The sequence below is a fragment of the Filicampus tigris genome, chromosome 20 (genome assembly GCF_054856515.1).
Source record: "Filicampus tigris isolate MCC_2025a chromosome 20, RoL_Ftig_1.0, whole genome shotgun sequence".
NCBI classification, from domain to species: Eukaryota; Metazoa; Chordata; class Actinopteri; order Syngnathiformes; family Syngnathidae; genus Filicampus; species Filicampus tigris.
In genome coordinates this window covers 3299570-3321791 of record NC_141236.1, presented here as the reverse complement: position 1 = coordinate 3321791, position 22222 = coordinate 3299570, and the positions used below count along the sequence as shown (strand labels likewise).

The 22222-nt window shown below is 41.4% G+C and overlaps 1 protein-coding gene across 12 annotated transcripts in view; it reads right to left on the bottom strand.

Annotated features, from left to right (window-relative positions):
- Positions 1-102: 102 nt before the first annotated feature.
- Positions 103-22222, bottom strand: part of fmn1 (formin 1) — a 97928-nt gene continuing 75808 nt past the window's right edge. For 7 of the 12 annotated variants that reach the window (XM_086018037.1, XM_086018040.1, XM_086018039.1 and 4 more), the window contains 18 exons: positions 20445-22062; positions 18435-18607; positions 14077-14182; positions 12824-12885; positions 11537-12180; positions 10458-10599; positions 10112-10199; positions 9903-9964; positions 9736-9824; positions 9449-9578; positions 8406-8552; positions 7884-7943; positions 7668-7788; positions 3811-3903; positions 2898-2949; positions 2651-2800; positions 2390-2471; positions 107-2289 (listed from right to left, as the gene is read on the bottom strand). In XM_086018037.1, coding sequence (XP_085874163.1) covers positions 2245-2289; positions 2390-2471; positions 2651-2800; positions 2898-2949; positions 3811-3903; positions 7668-7788; positions 7884-7943; positions 8406-8552; positions 9449-9578; positions 9736-9824; positions 9903-9964; positions 10112-10199; positions 10458-10599; positions 11537-12180; positions 12824-12885; positions 14077-14182; positions 18435-18607; positions 20445-21957 — 3759 coding nt within the window. In that variant the 5' untranslated portion in view covers positions 21958-22062 and the 3' untranslated portion in view covers positions 107-2244. Of the gene's footprint in view, positions 2290-2389; positions 2472-2650; positions 2801-2897; positions 2950-3810; positions 3904-7667; positions 7789-7883; positions 7944-8405; positions 8553-9448; positions 9579-9735; positions 9825-9902; positions 9965-10111; positions 10200-10457; positions 10600-11536; positions 12181-12823; positions 12886-14076; positions 14183-14997; positions 16839-18434; positions 18608-20444; positions 22063-22222 lie in introns of those variants that run through there. The other 5 variants (XM_086018043.1, XM_086018044.1, XM_086018045.1 and 2 more) reach the window with 3 other exon arrangements.

The following is a 22222-nucleotide window of genomic DNA, read 5'->3' as shown; positions in this document are numbered from 1 at the left end:
AAAAATTTGTAACTAATACAATATAATTCTCCGGAGTAGGTTTAGAAACAAATAGTTGTGTTTGTGACTTATGCTGTGTCCCATCAGGGAGTCCCAGTCAGTCACTCATATTTTTTTTTTTTTATGCTCTTACAAACAAAACCACCTAATGTTTTAGTTGTAACCTAAAAAATCAAACGTGGTAACAGAAATTACGATTTAGGATGATGATTGATGAGGGTAAGATTTGAGCTTTCAAGTGTGACAACTGTCTAGTTTCCACAATGTGGAATGTCAACAGATAACGCTGATGCAAGATTTGGTTGGAGAAAAGCTGCTTACTACTCCGTTTTCAACAGTGTACACTAGTTGTGTGTCACACACATTTGCTTGTGAATAAAACAGCCATCACAACATTGTAGTTATTTGTGGACAGATATTTTATGATCAGTAGATTCGTTAAAAAAACCCAAAAGAAAACAGGCTCAAGATCACCTGTGACCCTGAAAAGTATAAGCGGTAGAAAAAGATAGTATAATATAGCATACTGGTGAAAGAAAACTTCTATGTTCATTTTTGTCCCTCTAGATTTTCAGTAGCACACTGTAAATGCATTAGTTTAAACGAAACAACAGAAAATGCAAACTTCTAAAGAGTTTACTACGCTGATCCTGATCCATTCTGTTCTCGCTCGGTGAGGATGTCAGAGTGATAGTGGAACCTCTAATGTCAAAGACTTGTCGGTCTATCTCAAATTCATTTGAGATTATTAAGAAAAAATATTCCCATAGGAAACAATGCCAATAGATATTATAGGCCATCCTGAAAGCTTTTATTTATACGCGTTTTTATTTGACTTTGTATGTAAAAAAAAAAAGTTAGCCAATGCGTGGGAAAAGGTGTTTGTAACAAAGACTAACCACAGCTGGCTTAAAAATGATTTTTTTTCAAAAATATGTTCTATGCAGGCCCACTTGTTAAAACAAGACATTCTGGTCAATATTGCGTTTGTGGAATATGAGTTAAGCAGCAAAATCCATCTGTTTTTACTCATCTCAGCGGGCGGCCATTTTGTCACTTCTGTCGACTGAAAATGGCATCACATTTGCTCAGGGCTCCGATAATGAACGATGGCCCAATCCCACTATTTGCACCACGGTCTTCGTCGAAGTGCACGTAGGGTTCGAGGGCGGTTACAAGTGTACAAAAACTGCAGAATTGGGACACTGCGCGTGGTGTCATCGACTTTTGCCCCTGCGTCAGTAAGCATGGCGACATGGGTTGTTTGGGCAATTTTGCTGTTTAAAATTATATTACAACTTCAGTAAAGTAGTAGGAAAGTAAAACTTGGGCTCGGTCTTCCAGTCGATGGGAGCTATGGCTCCGTTATTTGGACTATTTGCGGCTCCGGCACGATATGAGGCGCGTGCGCAGAAGGTTGCTGAGTACGACAGCTACAGCAGGACAAAATACGTAGGTAAACGGTAACGAAAGTTGTCAGTTTTCGGCTATTTTGGTGAAATCCGCAATCAATTGTGGGTAATATGCTTTGGTTTAGTGGCCACGGATGCGGGCTCAGACAAAATGCGGAAAAAGGGGGCAAAGAGGGCGGGGCGACAGAGCACTTTGCAGAATTGGGACACCCTACACACTCGTCGCCTCGGCGGGAACCCACAAGTGAGGGGCACAAGTGTGCAAGTGATGGTATTGGAATTCGGTCAATCATGGCTCAGCTTCAGAAAACAGGTGAGCCGTGATTGGTCGTTCCCTGAGCAACTGTGATGTCATTTTCAGTCGACAGACAAAATGGCCGCCCTATGAGAGGGCTAAAAACAGGTGGCTTTTGCTGCTTAACTCATATTCCACAAACGCGCTATTAATCAGAATGCCATGTTTAGACTAGTGAAGGCGCATAGAACGTAGTATTCCAAATATCTTTTGGAGATTGACTTCAGTTAACATTCACTTCTTCTTTTACCCTTGATTTTGACTTACCGGTACATTGCCTTAGCCCACTTTGTCCTGAGCAGTCAGGATCGAGACGAATGCACCACTTTACTTACTGTTATTTACTTACTTACTTAACCGTACAGTAAGAGGTTAACATCAATTCGCTGTGGCGAATGGCCTCTATGGCCACCATGACATCCTTTGGCATATTTTTCCATTCCATTACCAACTTTTGAAGGTGGAATCTATGACTTCAGAGCAGTGAGGAGAGGTTAACATGTCTTCCGCAGAGTCTTGACATTCTGGGCTCAAATCTTAAATTGAGTTCATGTTAGCTTCTTTCTGCCGCAGTCGTTCTTTCTGTTGGCAATAAAACATATCAGTGGAAGGAACAGATGTGTATAGATTCCTCCCTTTGCAAATGGTATTGAATGTGGGCGTTAAGTGCCACACTTATTACCAGACTGTTTGGGATCATCTTTCTGGTCTCCACTTTCTTCTCCGCTGTGATCCTCTTCACTGACTGCTGGGCCTCTTTTAACCTACAGTAGTTTTTTTTTTTGTTGTTGTTAGGATTCAAATTCCACAGAAATGGACCCCACACAGTTCCAATAATTGAAGTCTCTAAAAGCGAACTATGGGGTCTAAATCTGAATGCCAAATTGCTCAAATGGGTACCAAAATAACTTCCTTAACTGCGTATCTCCTTGCAGTACCATACCTTTCTTTTGTGAAGTTCCGATTCTCCCGCTTCCACCTGGTCTTGAAGTCGGAACAAAACTCAAACCACAGCATGAAGAAATGGCTGGATGTCACCTCTTTTTCTCCCACTTTGGGCTTCAGCCCAAAGTACACACACAAATCCTGGAAACTGGGCAGCCAGAGAGGAATTAATGTCTAAAACAAGCCACAACACTAATGGTTTTTCTTTTTTTTCCCTCAAGGGCCAAAGATGTTCTTTCACTAACCTTTTTTGGGCTGTCATAAACTGATAGAAAGCTCCAGCATGTTCTTTGCGTGCTGAAAATAAACGTACACGTACATGATCAACAGCTTGCTAGCTTATGTGATGAAGCTACAGCTTGTCCGTAGGACCTAAATAACTACTGTATATGCTCGCCACAAAGCAAAAGCAGTTTATTGAAGCTAATGTTGTGTTAAATAAGCAGTTCTGTGTGGGTTAATAATTACTGTAACATCTATGCTAATTTCCGCTAGTCTGTTTATGCCATTTTACAGTAGATGTTAGCATGCAGCTAACATGTTTTTTTAGACAAATTGATATGGATTCCTTGAACATTTTGGTGTTTAAGTATAATATATATTCAAATACAGCATGAAGCAAGCACACTTTGATTCAAAATGGGTGGGAGGGTTAAAATGATATAAAAAGTTCTCATGTCACAAAACGAAGCTTATGACACATATGTAATGTGTGAGGTTGTTTTGTGAGTAAAGAAACAAATCCAAATTAGTGGTTGTTCTGTTTTCTGTAGTGTGGCTTTAGTACTCATTCTCTAAATGTTTATTGCACTTGGGATTTTGACTGAAAAACATCTTGAAACGTTTTGCTACATAATTTTCAGGGGGATTCAGAACAGACAGACATGTTTGTGACGTGCACAGAATACTGCGGAATTTGAACAAATGGGATAAGCGGTATTATTGAAAGTTGATGGATGGATGGGTTCAGATATCTGCTCAGCGGTATGTACATCCCTCTCTCACATACACATTCTTTTTTTAAGAAGTGTGAAATCCCAACAACAGTCGTCTCAAGGCTTTTCTTTCTGCGAAGGAGGCCACTAAGTTAAATATTAGAAACACGCTTGCTTACAAGTGATTTATAGTTGTTTGGTTATGTAAAACGTGACCACTCACCACTCAGAAGAAATGTCTCCATTCGTTCTTTAAACGGCTGCAGATGTTCCTCAGAGGAGTCCGAGCAGACTTTCTGCACATCCTTTTCGCATTCTTTTCCAAACAAAAAACATAATATTAGAAATACAGAATGTACACATAATGTATATATCCCAGCTCTTGGGAGTTGGAACTGCCGATCACGTGAGAGGAGAAGTTTTGATTTGTTTGACATTTTTGGGGTTTTTCCGCTTATTTACTTTTTTGCAGGACTGATTGCAGTAAGCCTCAGAGAGGTGAGTTAACAGATAAAAGAGCGTAGAGGAAACTAACTGTACCTGGGCACGAGGAGCTTATCAGCTCAACTCGCTCCTTAGATCTCACTTTGATTCACATTGAGATGGCGACTGCAAACCCTGCTCCTTCTTCCCCTGCATCCAATCAGTGGATCAGAGGAGCCAGTCTGCACGGGCCAGTCATAATAGAGGCTGCGGCCCTCCACCCTGACGCTTGATCAACATCACCCAGATAAGATTACAAAAGAATACTGTTTTCAATCGGGATTTGTGTAAACTGTGGAAGCCGGTATCTTTGTCTCCTTTGTGCGGTGAAGCTTTCTTTTGTCTGCCTTTTGTGTCTTAAAAGTTTGCTTATATCCCACTGAAGAGGGTTATAGACCCGCACGTAAACAGAGCTGTCACTTGTGAAAATACTTTTGTTTGATGCTGCATTAGGTTTCAGTTGCCTCATAAGTAACACTTTACCTCACTGAGACACAATACATCCAGTGTTGCAGTATCCCAACGTACATCTTGGGCATTTCTTACGTTTTACAAAAGTGTACTGAAATTATAAAAAGATCATTTTACTCGCAAATTTACTTACCCACTGCGTGTCATGACTGATTGCCTGGCTGCCTGTCAGTATACATCGCTGGCATAGATAGATGAATAAAAATACCGTAGGCTAAATTATTTGAACCGGGATTGGGCCACAACATTAGGTACACTTAATGTAATAAAATCAATTTAAAAGATACATTCAAAGTACAGCCTTAGAAGATAATGCTCAGTCGATTGACACTGTCAGTGGGTATTTTGTCAAACAATATGTTTATTATTGTGGCTGTAGTTGGCACTGCATTGTATGGACATAAATTGATCGAAAAGAGGGAGTCTACCACAACATTTTCTTTACAATATTATCTTCTATGTAGCCCCACTAGACTAAACATGGCATTCTGATTAATATCATATTTGTGGAATATGAGCAGTAAAATCCACCTGTTTTTGAACATTCCAGGGGGTGACCATTTTGCCACTTTCTGTCAACTAAAAATGGCGTCACAACTGCTCAGGGCTTAGCTAACGACCAATCATGTATCAGCTTCAGAAAACAGGTGAGCCGTGATTGGTCTTTACCTAAGCCCTGAGCAACTCTGATGTAATTTTCAGTTGACAGAAAGTGACAAAATGGCCGCTCCCTGAGATGGATAAAAAGCCATGGATTTTGCTGCTTAACTCATATTCCATAAACACAATATTAATTGTAACGTTGTGATCAGACTAGTGGAAGCACATATTATCAAGAAAATGTTTGGTTTGACTTCCCTTTTAAATAATGTCATGTCATTTTAAAACAGCTGAGAAGCTAAAAACGGTAGGGGAAAATGTTTTGAATTAATGGCAGACTGTTTTGTCAATTTCATCAGTCCTTTTCCAAATAAATACAAAATGTTCTTGCTACTACAAATAACTGACAAAACATTTTAGCCTGGACACTGTCTGTAGTTATGACAGTGTTTATGCTGTTTATGTCCTTGAGGCAGACATACTAATATAATCTTAGCCTACCCAAAACATTGTTGGACACAGTGTTTACAGATCACTGGATGATCTAAGGCAAAACTTGCTCCATTTGAAGAAATTCTAAACAATTTGCTTGGACTTCATCTCAACTGTGAGGCAGTGGCGATTTTACATCAGAGGCAAGTTTTGCATTTGGTTGGATCCAACTGATGGTTCACTACAGTACCATCATCATTTGCAAAATTGATTATTGCCAAGCCTGGGCGTCCTGGCTTAGTGGTAAGCACGCCTGACTCACAGTTGTGGGGTTCCACGTTCTTTTATGAGGAAGTCAACCCAAACATATTTTTTTCAAGAATATATTCTATGCAGGCCCACTTTTTGAAACACGGTATTCTGATTCATATTGGGTTTGTGGAATATGAGAAATCTACCCGCCATCTCATGGGGCGGCCATTTTGTCACTTCTGTCGACTGAAAATGACATCACAGTTGCTCAGGGCTTAGGTAACGACCAATCATGACTCAGCTTCAGAAAAGAGGTCAGCTGTTATTGGTCATTACCTAAGCCCTGAGTAGTTATCATTTCATCATGTGGTGTCATTTTCAGCCAACAAAAGTGACAAAATGGCCGCCCCCTGAGATGGCTAAAAACGGGTGGGTTAACTCTTATTCCACAAACGCAGTATTTATCAGAATGCCTTGTTTCAACTAGTGGGCCTGCATAGAAGATATACTTGAAACAAAACACGTTTGGGTTGACTTTCTCTTTAAAATCCCTCCTCCGTCGGGTTTGCATGGGTTTTCCGCATGGGTTTTTTTCTTCTCAGGCGTCCCCCTACATTCCAGAAACATGCATATTAGGTTAACTGAGGATTCCATTCCACTGAGTACGCGAATCCTTGTTTGTTTACATGTGCCCAACAGATCGGCAACCAGTCCAAAGTGCATTACAACTCTCACCCAAATTCACCTGTAACACTAATGAGAACAAGCAGTATAGAAAAAGGATGGATAAATAATGCGAATCAATTCGCTAGTAATTCTTATAGCTCTGCTTTTGGACTAATATCCCGAGTGTGTCTGTTTGACTTCCTGAAGTCAAGTGCAAGTGTTGATTTGTAACAAGGATGCCAGACGGTGAACTGCCGTCAACTTCGTCTGGAAGCTTTTTATATCCAAGCCTAGAGCAAACCGAGGGAGAGTGAAAAGCAACAATGATGGCGGTTCAAACAGGCAGTACAATGAGAAGCCGCGATGGACGATCCAGATTGCACAGCGGTTTGGCTTGATGAAGCGATACTGCAAAGCTGCGTTGAAAGCTCAAGAAAACAATCTACGGCGCACATCTTGGGGCCACACTGGAGCGGGGGACTGATACCGCCGAGATGGTTACTGGTCCGTGTGGAGGCCCGTGCAGAGATGGTTCAGATACGAGTGGTCTGGAGATGACATAAGTGGGAAGCCACGGTCTACCTTTACTGGCGACAGGGCAGGCGCACAAAGGACGGGAGATCTGATGGGCCAAAGGATTAGAAGCTGGATCTAAAAGGCGCCAGGCCAGTATCAGCAACGAGACTCCTACTAGTCTCTGGATACAGACACACACCGTATGCAAACGTATGTATACCATCTCGAAGGATTGTTCCAAATGAGGGAAATAATACTAGAGAAGTTGTCTTTTGGTCTTTAACAACCTCAGGTTCTGTTGAAGGCTTTTTTTTGTCCAAAGTATAAACATTTACAGAGGCCTGCAGTGATGGGAAGCCAAAATGAAGGGCTGCATTGATTTGGGGGTGTTTGAGGAAAAATACTGCCAGACGGAGATTTGGTGTATGGGGAAAAACTCCACAGAATACCACAAAAATCTCAGTGATAGAGTTACACAGACAGTCTAAGCTTTTAAAAACAAAAACACACAACAAAATGACCACCAATTCTTTTCTGGTCACGCAGTCTCATTTCGTGTTTTGGGGGATGTGAGTAACCATATGAAGGGGGTAGTCATTCAGTTTTTTTCTTGACGGATTTCCAAGATAGGGAGGAGGTCTCAGAAGTGAAATTATATACCTGTTAGATTCCGCCCAAGCCTTCTTAACTCTGCATTGAGGTCCTCAAAATTGAGCTGCGCTGCCAGGAAGACATCCTGCGGTTCAGGAAGCGGAAAAGCACTCTTGTCTGTCCCGGCATTCTGGCAAATAAACATTAACGTTAAAGAACCAGACAAATCACGCTTGGATTTGAGTTCGTAAGAAAATGGGAGTTTACGTCTTTTCATTTTCCTACCTTGTCAACATTGTGAAGGTAATACGATACCACATAGTCCACCAGGCTGATGCGATTGTCCTAGAGAAGAAAATGGAGGAAGGATTAACATTTTGTAGGCACATTGCTTCTTTTCAAAATATGTTTTTGTTACGTTTTTTTTCCATTCTGCGATTAACTCATCCCATTCAATTATATCTCACATGTAGGCTAGAGATGTTTACTTACACTCATCATACGGGCCGGGACACATTTTCATCATTTTTTTTTTAAACATTATTTTCCCACAGGGTGGATTGATTTTTTATTTCTTAAAATTGCTAACCCAATTTTTGTCTTAAAACAAATATTCCAATGTAAAAGACCCAAATGTCATTCATGGAAATGATGAATATATGTAAATATCTCTGACCACAGCTGTAAATCAAAGTGCTTTCAGGTTTCATATGTGGAGCCTCTGCACAACTTGAGAATCTCTGCAGTACAAAATACATGTGAAAGAATTGCGCCCACAGCCGTCCCACAGGGCTCCAGGCTCAGTACCCTGCTCTTGACGTCTTTGAGTTTCGGAAGGATCTCGAGACCGAAGCCGTCAGCCTGGCCTCTGATCCTGTTGCCGCCGTTCATGTGATTGCCCAAAGCCAAGATCAGTCCCAGCACTTCCTTCACGCCGCCTTTTTCCAGCAGAGTCTTCATGTCAAAACACATGGGCAACTTCTTGTTAAGCGAGTCATGTTCACAGCTCGAGTTTGCAACAACAATGGTACAAAGTGAAGTCAGTGAGCACTTTAGGACCACAAGATTTTGATTCCTGTACTAGTGATGGTCAAATGAAGCTTCATGAAACATTTGTGATATTTTTGGACTCCTCTAGATTAGCGATAGACCGATATGGGTTTTTTCAGGGCCGATACCCATTATCAGTAGTCAAGGAGGCCCGATAACCGATATTTGGAGCCGATATTCATTTTCAGCAAAAAGGTGTGAAAAAACAAACAATTACAACTATTAACTTTGTTTAAATGTATTTAAGCCTGTGTGTATTGAACATTTTTTTCAGATTCATTTCACGTTGATTATTATTAGACATTTTTGCCAATATACATCGTTGTTGCAAAATTCTAACAAAAAGAGCGCTCCCAGGGTCACCAGCGTTTCTTACAAAGCGAAATGAAAACTTAAACAATCGCTCCCTATATTTTCGAAAGTAAAGAAAGTACTCCAAAATTTCAAAATGACACCAATGTTCCAATTTCACTTTCTTTTGATTTCAAACAAAAACAAAAAGGTCCCAAATGATGCCAGGGTCAGTACAATCTCTTTTAAATGGATTTATTATCGGCCATCAGATTTTGAAAAAAGGCTGATATCGATATTCGTCATAATCGTCTATCCCTACTCTTGATGGCATTCTTGATTTAAAGATGCAGTGGAAATGTAATACATTTCCATTTCAATAGCGTTTACCTTTAAACCAAGAGCACCATCGAGAGCAGAGAAACAAAAATATCACAAGTGGTTCATGAAGCTTCATTTTCCCATCACTATCCTGTAATGTATGTTTCCTGCGCCATGTTCCTCCTTACCTCACACACAGAAGCGATAGTATGAAGTTTGTGTTGAACGGATGCCATCCCATCATTGAAAGCTGCCTTGAAAATGATGCAGCGAGCTCGGCCTGCGAAGTTTGGAATCTGCGAGAGCTCATACAGGAACCTGGATCACACAAACACCCAACGTGGAAAACGATCGTCATATTATTCTGGCTTGTAGCCGCTAAGAGTGGTTATTAATAAATTGCGGTTTAGCTTGGTGCTGGCCCAGTCAAGTGTTCACACACAATCAATCACACTTGTGTTCTGTTTATACTGACTGCTCGGGTTTGTCCAAGTGTTTAACCTCCTCTTCCTTGAATGTGTTGTAATGTGTCTTGATCTTCTCCAGCTCCTCTGGCTGAGCTCTCTGGCATATTGACAGTTACATTTTAATGACATTTGAATACACAGTTAATACTCATTAATACTCCCGTGTGACACGCACATTTTCATAGAGCGCCTCAATAGTCTCAAGGTCCACCAAAGAGTTATCCACAGTCAGAACAGCTACAGCAAATAAAAACAAACACAGGTCACATTTTTAGAGGGAACGCACATTACGGGTCAAGAATTGGATCGGACTCATCTCGATCAAAGTCAGCTGTGATAAATATTCATTTGAATTTGGTCAGTGAATCAAACATCCTGACTAACCTTGTTGGATATCTTTCATCTCTAGGTGGAGGCTTGATATGAGGATGCCCACAGCCTGGGAGCGCTTACCGTCCAGCAGTTTAATGATCTAACAAACACAAACATGGTTTTACTTAAGCTCTTATGTTTGGGAATGCGGAAATCCATAACTAAATAGATATAACGAAGAGGCAGCATGGTGGTTAGTCGGCCTCGAGGGTCTGCGGTTCGGGGTCAAATTATGTAAAATCCACACAGGAAGGGTGGAGCCCGGATTCCAAGCCTAAGCATCAGAACACAATATCCCACCATGCCGCCTTAATATTTACATCATATTTCCTCAATACATTTCCAACTTGTGCATTACCTTCTTGGCTTTTGCCTTTTTCTCATAATTCTCCACTAGTAGTTTTCTCTTCAGTCGTGTGGCGGTTTTGGCAAACAGCTCCTCAAACTCAACTGCGTTCATGATATGCGGTTCTTCCAAAACGTTCCACAGTGTGTTGTTCCTGAGCAAGAGACAAAAACAACATTTGTCGTATTTTTTAATGAACTGTTTTGTCAAAACCGCAAAGTTCCATTTGTCTGTCTTTAACGATGTAGTTGTTTTTTTCCCATTTAAGATCACTCATTTTTAATGTCATTGAAGTTGACAGAAGTGGATACGAAATGACCCTAAATGCAGACCGAATACAATACACATTTTTTTCTGTTTTTAACAATATGTTTATTATTGTGATGATAGTTTGCACTGCTGAGGTCTGTTTCAAATATTTTGGTTGTCCTATTTAGCTACATCAGAGGCAAAATATTAGAGACATCACCCAGTATGATGCACGCAACTACAACCGCAATAATAGATGGAAAATACTAGTGATGGAAAAATGAAGCTTCATGAACCACTATTTTTTCACTCTTCTAGATGGTGCTCTTGGTTTAAATATAAACGCTATTGCAATGGAAATCTATTCAATTTCCACTACATCGTTAAACCAAGAGTGCCATCTACAGGAGTCCAAAAATATCACAAGTGCTTCATGAAGCTTCATTTGACCATCACTAGAAAATACTCCATTTGTTCATTTTCTCCAGCACTTGTCCTCATCGGGGTCAAAGGCTTTGAGCTGACCACAATGCTTTGTCATTAGTTGAATCTACATCACATGATTTATGGATGCTATGTGGTAAACCACTGTTTCCACCTACATTACACTGTAATGAAGCTTCATGAACCACTTGTGATATTTTTTCATTCCTCTCGAAGGTCCTCTTGTTTTAAAGATAAACTCTATTCCAATGGAATTGTATTAAATTTCCACTACATCTTTTAACCAAGAGTGCCATCTAGAGGAGTCAAAAAAATCCCAACTGCTTCATGAAGCTTCATTTGACCACATTGCAGTATACTGTAGTACATTAGAGTACAATACGTGGCTATAAACCTACTTGTTGTCCTCAATCTGAATTCTGGTCCAGTACAGAGGCTTCATGGGACACGAAGGCTCCACCACAGGTTTTCTGGGAGTCGCAGATAAAGACAGAGGTGTTGATGAGGTCGTATGTGACATGGATGGAGGGGGTGGAGGTGGTGGGGGAGCTGCATGAATTGCATGAAATGGGGCAGGTGGAAGTGGTGGTGGTGGAGGCGGCGGCGAGGGGGCTTTTGATGTTTGTTTGCGTGTCACCATTGGTGACGAACATGGCAGAGGTGGAGGAGGTGGAGTGATAGTCTTGTTTGGCGCGTGGTGTCCCACAGATTGACACGGTGGGCTCTCCTCTTTCTGACCTGCCAGGCTCAAACTGATAGAAGCCAAGTCTATTTTTTGGGGGGTCACCATCTGCCGAGTTTGGGCGCAGTCTCTCCTTTTCTCGTCGTCGTCACTCTTGATGAAGGTTTCCCGGTCAGTTTGGATGCAGACAGCACGGAAGGCTTTGTGTGGAAATTTGTCATCTTGTGTGGACACGGCTACGTCTCTGAGCTCGCCACATCTGCAGGTGCCAAGCTGCAGCGCAGCTAGGGTGAGCTCCAGACGGGATACTGTCACTTCGTTTTCAATCCTTAGTTTAGAGAGTTCATAGCTGAAGTCTTCCTGAAATACAATGATCAACAAAGACAGCCATTACACTCACATCAAAACAATGGACAGCTTAAGTCTTCACTGTGAGGCAGATGTGCTAACCACTCGATCACCGCGCTGTGGTCAAATGAAGCTTCATGAAGCACTTGTGATATTTTTGGACTCCTCTAGATGGCACTCTTGGTTTAAAGTTGTAGTGGAAATTGAATAGATTTTCATTGCGATAGCGTTTATATTTCACTCCACCATCTAGAGGAGTGAAAAAATATCACAAGTGATTCATGAAGCTTCATTTTCCCATCACTACCGTGCTGTCCTAAAACAACGTTAAATGTTTAAAGTCATGTCCCTAAATATAAACATGAGGTAAAAAAAAAAAAGCAACAAAACAGTGAATGGGGCCAGAAACGGGGTTGGGAAAGTGCATGGGAACTCATTCGTTACCATCGACTAATTTATTTAGCTAAATCTCTTATGCAATACTGTTTAGTGTGTTTAACTGACAAGTAAGCATGATGGTAAATGATGGTGAAACCTGTTGTGGGAGTTAATTTGTCTCCCGGGGGTTGTCTATAGCAGGTTAATCCAGATTGTGGAAAGCAAATCGACTTTAGTTTTATCCACACAACAACACAATCTTACCCTTCACACTGACCTGTAACTTCTCCACTTCTTCATTGCATTCACGCTTCAGGTGCAGAAGAGCTGCCTGGTGCTCTAAAAACAAACAGCAGTGGAGATAATAGGACTTTTATTTTTAATTCAAAAAATATATATATTTCTTTAACAACATTACAATCACATGTAGAGGAGAAATCAAATGAATGACCTAAACGAGTTTTTTTTTCTCTCCATTTACCGTAGTCATTTTTCTATACGTATAGTGGTTTACCTCAAAGCTGTACTGACAGATCTCGGCCACTTGGAGGCAGCAGAGCCAGCCATGAAAGCCCATACTTTTGTTGGTTGGATGACAAATATGGATGTGTTTTCAGGATGACCAGTGGCTATAGTAATCATATTTTCCTAACTTCAAAATGAAGCGCCACAGCGGTATTGCATAGCTATGAAAAAAATATAACAAATATTTAAAAGTATTCTCGGAAAGCACATTAATTAGCATGTTCTGACTTCAAGGTCTTATATAAGGTTTGTTTGCTGTGGACTCATGCAGGGCGGATTTATGTTGATCTTGAGGGAAGTGCAATATACGCATCATCATAGGTTGTGATAACACTGCCACTGTCTATATGCTTTGGAATTGCATCACACCTGAATATTCTCAATATAGTAAATTGTTTTTTAATTTTTTTTTACCTTTCACCACAATCTAATGAAATCCATGGTAAAATATTTGGATGAATTTTGAGGCCCATGCTGCTTGCTGTGCTTGTATCCTATTCATTAAAACATTTACAGAAAATAAAGGTTTCAGTGAATATTTGTTGGCATAAACTGATAATTTTGCAGTGGTCTCTTATTTTCCCATGAAGAATTTAGAAATAAAAACAGTTTGGATAAATCAGCAATACTTTAATGCTGGCTGCAGATTGCTGCTTTTTGGAAAGAGGTATTTGGTTTACCGTGATTTGCATTGCCTATATCACACAAGTGGGAATTAAGTCAACAAGTACGACATGCTTACTTGAAGCAACATTGCATGTATTTTTTTTCTACTTCTCTTTGTACTTTTCTCAAATTCCACATTGAGGTCGAAGTCATTTTCAGATTAAGTCAAGCTAGCGCCCCCACATAAAGCCAAAGCAAAACACATGCAGAGTCGATCCTTTGATGTTTACGGTGCTCCGGCATATATTCCCCCGCAATTCTTGGGTCTTTTTTTTAACTCCAAAGGTTCTCTCTTGTATATGTATGAAATGAATGGACTATGTAACAATGTGCCATTACCTGCTTCGGTATACTTAAGACCAACTTTCTCCTCTCTGGGTGGAGGCCAGATTGCTTGTAGACGTCCAGGAGTTCGTTCTTCTCCAACTGGACTGGTTGTTTCTGACTAGATGGAGCAACAAGAAAACAACAAAAAGGATCAGTGGTTTTAATTTGCAGAGTACAGTAAGTTTATGCCAAGACTGGTTAAAAATGTATGAAAGAGAAATACGACTTGCATTTTTTTGTCTTGCAGCAAATCAATGATATTGATATTACTATTTTTTTCAAGAATGTGTTCCCAGCTGGCCCACTAGTTGAAACACGGCATTCTGATTAATGTTGCGTTTGTGGAATATGACTTAAGAAGCAAAATCCACCCCTTTTTAGCCATCTCAAGGGGCGGCCATTTTGTCACTTCTGTCGACTGAAAATGACATCACAGTTGCAGGGCTCAGGTAACGACCAATCACGGCTCAGCTTCAGAAAATAGGTCAGCCGTGATTGGTCTTTACCTGAGCCCTGAGCAACTGTGATGTCATTTTCAGTCGACAGAAGTGACAAAATGGCCACCGCCTGAGATGGCTAAAAACGGGTGGATAACTCTTATTCCACAAACGCAATATTTATCAGAATGCCTTGTTTCAAACATATTCTTGAATATGTTTGGGTTGACTTCCCTCTTTAATGCAAAGGTCCAAGACTTCAATTCAGTGTGGGAAAAATAATAATAATAATAATAATAATAATGCGCAAGTGTACTCTGTACATCCAACTGTATATTTTGTAGAGAGCAGTGTTGCTACAGCAGTATGACTTTTAAATAACAAGCCAGTAAGGATGATTTTGAGTCCGTTTGTAATTCTGATACTGATATTAACAAGGGTTAGCATAACAAAATGTCAGTTATTTCTACAACATAGAGGACAATGTTCCTCATACTTGAGATGCGGTTTTCTTCTGCGGGGTTTTGATGGAGGTTCTTTCAAAAAATGCTTTCAGTGCATCCTTTTCCGTCCAGGTCCTCTTTCTGGCTGCGTCCTGGTCCACCCTCTCTGCTGGTTCCTTCTTCAGTGGCTTTGGTGTAAAAAAAGCTTTGAAGGCATGAAAGGCAGCTTCTGCACCCGATACAGGCGGTTTTGTGGACATGAGTGAGCCTGAGTTGTCCTTGGTTTTAAGGTCTCCCATCAGCAGTTCTGGGCCACTTTCAGTCATATTCGTCTTGGTTTCTGTTTGTTGTTGCGCAAGGAGTTCCACCTTCTCCTCGCTGTCATCAGCCCTTCTGTTGGGTTGCAGCAACAGGGAGATCTGATCCAGGAACTTTCCCTGGATCTTTGGTTCTTCCTGCTTCTCAGGGTTGATTGTGGTCGTTCCTCCTTCAGTTACAGGTTGGATTTGATCCACCGTGTCACGCCCGGGCCCGACCACGTTCTTTCTGAGCACCCTAAGACCACTAAAGAGGGCAGGGAGCTGGACCTGCTTGTTCGTGGGGGGGCTTTGGGAGAAACTTGCTCCGGAGAAGGTGATTACAGGTGAAGGGATGCTGTTTGCAAATGATATGACAGCATGTTGTGAATGATCAGTTGGGCTGTTTGAAGCGGACTCATAGATTGCCTCCTCATTTTTCTCAAACGTTGGGTCTCCTTTCAACTGTACCTCCTCTTCAACAGCATGCTCTGTCCGAGTCACAGTAATCAAGACCCGTTTGGATGCGGGAACTCTTTCCGAAGCAACTTTCTCACTTTCGAAATCTTCACGGCCTCTCGTCATATCCTGGTTGGGATCTTCCGCAAAGTGCTGCTTGTTGGATATCTGTGCATCACGGTCACAATATAAATTTGGACACTTTGTGGTTCTCAAACAAAGTTCACATTTTGTTGTTTTAGCCCGATCTTCAACCTGTGAGCTTTCTGTCAGGCGATAACCTTCAGACAAGTCAATCAAGCCACAGTCAACATTATCCAGTGGATTTATTTCTAACTCTTGTCCAAGCACAGGGGCGATGTTGTCAGTGTTTACGTCAGTAAACTGCTCTGTTATTATATCATCAACTTTCTCTGCTATATTACACTGAGCTTTTTTCTCCTCTGTTGAGTTATTTCCTGTTTCACTGTTTAGGTCGTAGGCCATCCTTTCTTCTCTTCCAGCAAGATATATAACATACGGTAAGGGGTTATTGCTGTCCTCCATTGGAGTTGCTTTAAAAGTCATACCCGCCTTTTTCTTCAGCTTTACACTCAGATCAGTGACACACCGCGTTACATCCACATTGTGTTCTTCCGGGATGGCCCTGAAAAACGTGAGGATCGGTGACTGTAGAGTCATTTGCAGTCAATTTAAGTTACAGACAAAAAAAAAAAAAAAAGTAAAAACAAAGTAAAAGGTGAGTCAAGATGAATTATCCTTTCCAGAAAGACTGCTCACACGATGACTGGCGTGATCCGGGACGGACACGACGACATTCCCCCATTTGTGCAACGTCCGCTTGTAAGAAGGGTCTTTACTGAAAGGCAGAACTGTTCTCACTTCAGTTTCTTGAGAAAAATCACATACATCCGAGCAACTTTCCCTCATGTCCATCCAGAGCATTCATTTTCTTAGCCTAAAAGTGGAAACAGATGTTTATCGCACGGGGCTGCCAATGACAGCAGACACACAAATCCACTCAGTGATGGGAACTGTTCCATGTCCTTCTACTCCATGTGGCATGTTGAAGTTGCTTCTCGTAATCTTCCATCGTGTTGGACCTCATCCAGTAGAATCCTCTTATCACTGAAGGCAAATGGGCCTGCGTCGTGTCCCCGGGTGGCAGACACCGTTTAAGACGGCACCCAGATGCACTTGCGAGCCATAGTGGGGAAAGCCACGCGCAGCAGATGGCGGGAGGCCACGCCCACAGCTGCAGGAAGCTAAACAGGACTGCCACGGATCACTTGTTTGAACATTTGGTTTGCCAAGTCAGAATGGCCACGAGGTCTCCAAGATACTGTGTGTGTGTTGTGCAGTAAGGGCAGGCTAATCTGGACCTTTCAGTAGCGTAACACGCCCACTATGGGGTTAATCTGCTCACACAGAATCAAACGCACTTCTGAATGTGCTGTAATGAGAACCCATGAATGAATGAATATGTATCTTATTTGCAAAATGACTTTTTTTTCCCGCAAAGTCTTGGGAAAAAAGGGCACAATTGTATCTAATGTGTTAAACATCACATTAACGACAACACAAACTGTTTGCTTTTTTTCGTCACTTCTCAGGTCCCACCCTTGTTTGCTCATATTTAGACGTTATAGCCAGCAGGTGTGAGACGGAACCCATTATCAATATTGTTACAGCATTCAAACACTGTGTCGCTATCTCTGATTGGGATCTCGGCGCCGTAGATGTTAAATTGTCGTCTTAAATTGTTTTATTTAATCGCTACATAAAGCCCCACACTGGGACATTGTGGCCTCCAAGCAGGGCATGTTTATGTAAAACGCATGAATGCAGATAATCCCATGGAATAGCATTAGAATTGGAGTGAACATTACACACACAATGTACAATGCAAAAAAAAAAAAAAAACAACCTTTCAAAATTGTTATTGGTTTCATTATTTTTAATGTAGTATTGACATATTTTGAATTACGGTATTTTCTGGGGTCGACTAGGGGTTAATAATTGTTGTTACCAAGGTTTAATAGAGCCATCAAAAAACGCATTCATGGTAATAAAAACGATGCTGTCCCAAAAACGGAACTTGATTTTCCCGAATACCAACTATCGCCGTCTTTTTACAGAAAACAATTATAAACACAACAGCTAATTTACATGTACACATAAGAAAAATATCTAACACTGGCACGTAATGTTTACAGATGAAATAATCCCCAACGGTTGCATTATATTCCCTCGGTTATGTAAGCACAAGGAACACAAACGTTCTTTGTTGACGTTCGAGGCCGTTTCCTACATGTAAACGGCTTTGGGGCGCCGGCGGCCTGTGAGAGCGCCACGGTTACGAGTGAAACATATTGGTCACAATTATGGCGATTCCGTTTTAACGAGGACTTTCATATTAACGCTTTTGCCTGATCCGAGCTATTAAGCGTTATCTGAAGGCATTTTTAAAACGAGACAGGTTCACGGCCATATGATTTATACAACCCATTGAACCAAGTGACAAAAAATAAAATTCTCTCAGCATTACGATCTACATTGTTCACTGTACCTTGGCGAGAATTTTGTGTAGCTTGAAAAGAAATTAAATGTTTCTGACCTTCAAATCTTTGAACTGGAACAGGATCACATGACCTCTCCACCCCCCACTGCATGATTGATGCCTTGTAATTAACATTGACGGTTCAAGACATGATCAAGCTCATTACGCTGCTCACCCTAAGCTCTGGGAATGAGGGAGTGGGCGTCCTACTGATATCATCCTCGGGGGCGGTGATGCGCAGGAAGTCAATGAGCTTGGGTCGAGAGGGATGAGAGAACCACCTGCGGAATGACAAAGACTCCTCCATCTCCTGCTGCCAGAAATCCTCCGGTTTCTGCAGAGCTTCATCTGGAGAAGACAAAGCGAAATCATAAATACAGAAAGAACAAAGTACACTGTTGCCTCTCTGTATCCCAATTTTGTCCTTACGCTAACGCTGGAATTCTGAACTTCATTTTCATCTTTTGAAACCCAACTAACTTCAGTATCCAATGAAAACAAAGGAATTGACCTTGCCGTTCCAATACTTTTGTAGGGGACAGTACATTGCATATTTTTAAGCAATTGCACTTTATGGATTCTCACCTTCATTGTGTTGACACATACGAGAAGAGGTGTAGTGTAATTAAAAGCAGAGACGAAGAAGAGGCAGAAAAGGTTCCCGACTAAACTTCAGTGATAGTCATAGTCACTGTGAGTATTGTTGCATGCTCTGTTTGTATGTGTTGCTGCTCCATATGAGTTAAAATAGCAGTTGTTTGAAGGTATAGCATTACTCTAACATCTATGCTAACCGTGCTGCCTGTGTATTAACTCGTTCACTGCCATTGACGTATTTATTTGTCTTTTCACATTCAATTTATTTAGATTCTTTTCAAATTTGTTCAAACGTTAGGGTAAAAAGGTTAGGAAAATATCTGGGAGTGAATGAGTTAATAAAGCCTTATGATAATTCAGGTGTTGACATTTTTAGAGTGGGTTCCTTTGTGCGACTTTCTGTTTCTGTTGTGTTGTATGTAGAAGGGTTTGTTGCTAGGCAAACAGCTTAATGAGCGTAACTGGTTTATTTTTAAGTTGGCTTTGGACCCATGTAACTATTGTCTTTCACAATTTCTACCTTGTAACATGCTACGACCAGGACATTTGTCTGGATTCTGTTGCTGTACTTTAGTATTGATTGAATTGTAGAGAGTATTTTGTATAAAGGGAGACTGGAACAAAACTGTACATTCGACACTAAAAGTGCTTCCTTTAATGGGTTTTCTGATAAAGCTTACATTGCTCAGCAGAAACATATTTCGGTACTGTGCCTCAGACAACCTACTTTTCCTTCAAAATATTTGCATATCGAATAACAAAAAGACAGGAAACCTGCTTTTAAACAAATATAATTCTACATCAAATAAAGCTAAGGCTTAGTTTAGGTCAAAGAGTGAAAAATCTTGGGCCTTAAGTTACACCACAATGCCACCACGAGGCCAGGACAGTAAAACTTCAAAAACACATTCACCTTGTGCTCACATAAAAAAAAAACAAAAAAAAAACAAGAAATGCACTCATCCAGTATACTCTAGAGACAGAGTCTGAAACTGTAAGAAATGGTACCTTTGACCATACATACTGTAAGATTCATCACTGCCAGACGTTTTCAGACCCTCTTTAACCCTAACGTTTGAAAATATTTAAAAATGAATACATACATTCCTGGGATTGAATTGGGACTGTGAAAAGACAAATAAATATATCCTTGGCAGTGAATGAATTCAATAAATATTTTTGTGGATTAACTCATTCAACGGCTAAAGAGGTTTGACAAATAATGCTAGATGTCACAGTTTATGTTGTTCTCAGTTTATGTTGTTCTATCTATGTATCTATCATACCATAACAATAACGTTTGTTTGATATGATAGCAACCCATACAAGTTTTAGACATACAATAGCATCACCATTATTGTATGCTCATGTCAATTTGGGGTTGTAATTTGCAGTAGTAACTGCACTGCGTCAGCCATTTTATCGATAGCTCTTGGAATTGGATTTTCTTGTATTGGATTCCATTAAATCGTGCCGGTGTCATGACCTGATTACCATTAACAACAATGGACCGAAAGGAGGCATATGCTGTAGTACTGGAAGTCGACATCTGCTGTATTTACTGTTGTACAACTAAGTATGCTCTTACCTGAAGAAAGTGGGTCATCTTGACCGACGTCAGATTCACTGAAGCATCTGTGCGTCTGTGTCTCCTCTCTCCATCTGTGATTGGTCCAATCTAAGCTCTCCTTTTCACTCCAGCCGTCCTTGGCTGATCTTGTCCGTAGTGTGTGTTGCTCACAGATGTCCTCTTCGGGCTTTTTGTGGCTTGATGTGAATAAAGGCGAGAGAAAGGTGGCAGTGGAGATGCTGGGAAATGTTGAGGACCTGTAGGGCATTCCTGCACTTGTTGTCAAACAGCTTGACACGGACACGTTGGGCACCGTTGAAATATGCCGTTGACATGATGGCATTTTCGTAGGTCTCTTTCTCGATTCCAAGAGACTGTTCTTAGACTCTATTTTGTGTTCTCTTTGGACGCATGGTGACAGCCACTCTTTGTTTGCTCCTTCCATCCTCAGGGCTCGTCGAAGACTCTCACTCAGCTCCTCACCCAAGCAACGAAGCTCGTCGACCAGTCGAGCGCTGTTGTAATCGTGCTCTTTTTCTCGGGTCTGGATTTGGAGGTGATGCAAAGTCTCGTCATCCATACGTCTACCTTCCATTGAATGAGACTCATCTCTCGCGCTTTCATTTCTCTTGATCCGGTTTGAACTGGTGAGACTCACCCGACCGATGACGCCTTCCTCCTCGTCAATCTTTTTCATTACACGTGCTGCAGCCGTTGTCTGAGAAGACCGTCCCGCTGCTTCGTTTTGAGCGCCGACCTTTGATTGTCCGAAGTTTCGACTAATGTCTCCGGTCTTTTTTTCCAAATCAAAAAGGGAGCAGATGTCGTCATATTCAGACAGACCCGTCTCCGAGACGGATCGACCGGTCGCTTTCTCTCCGCATGACAAAGAACCTTTTCCGTTCTGACATGAAGACCCTTGGGTGGAAAACTTTGCTCTCCATGACTGCCCAAAGTCCATTTGACCGTCATCCTTTTCAAACCTTGAATCGCCTGTTGTCTCCTTTTCTTGGCCCAAAGTGGCAGACATGTAAATGAAGTGCCTCTCTTCCTCAAGTGGCTCCTCATTTGGAGGCGTGCTCGTCATCCAGTGTTTGGACAGCCTTCCTGAGTTTGTAGGTGGGGATGTGGGTCTCCCCTTGAGGTTGAGCAAAGGAGTATCTGTGTATGCAAACCCACCTGTTCTGATCATTGCTTTCCGGATCCCAGTGGATTTTGGTAAACTATTGGCACTTGTCTTGGTCCTCACGCCTTGTTGGTTGCCCATGTTCATGAAAGTCTCGCAGTCCGAACGCCGCAGCAACAACTCTTTCAGCCACGCTAAATCAGACGAGTCGGTAAGCCTGAATGTGTCCGCATGACCAAGTTTGGCTGTCTCCAGCTGAGCCTCCTCTGTGTTAAAGTTTAGTTCAGGATGGTGGTCTTGAGGTTCATTAGATGGGGAAGCTGGACCTTTGCCAAGGGATGAGCCCACAACGCTTATCTCATTGATGGGGATGTAGAGGCGCAAAGAGGCGTCGGTGCCCTTCATAATGTTAAATCGCAGATTTTGAAAAAAGGTGATGGTTCCTTTAAATCATCAGTGCTGGTGTTGAGATCTTTTGAGCAGTCACGCCACTGCACTCCAGTATGAATCCTGGTACACAAAAATATACAATATATGTATATATATATGTAAAATTGTGATGGATTAGCAATACAGTACTTCACAGCCAGACATTTTCACCCCCTCTTTTACCCTAAGGTTTGAAAACATTTTCAAAACAATATAAATAAGTTCCTGGCATTGAATTGTT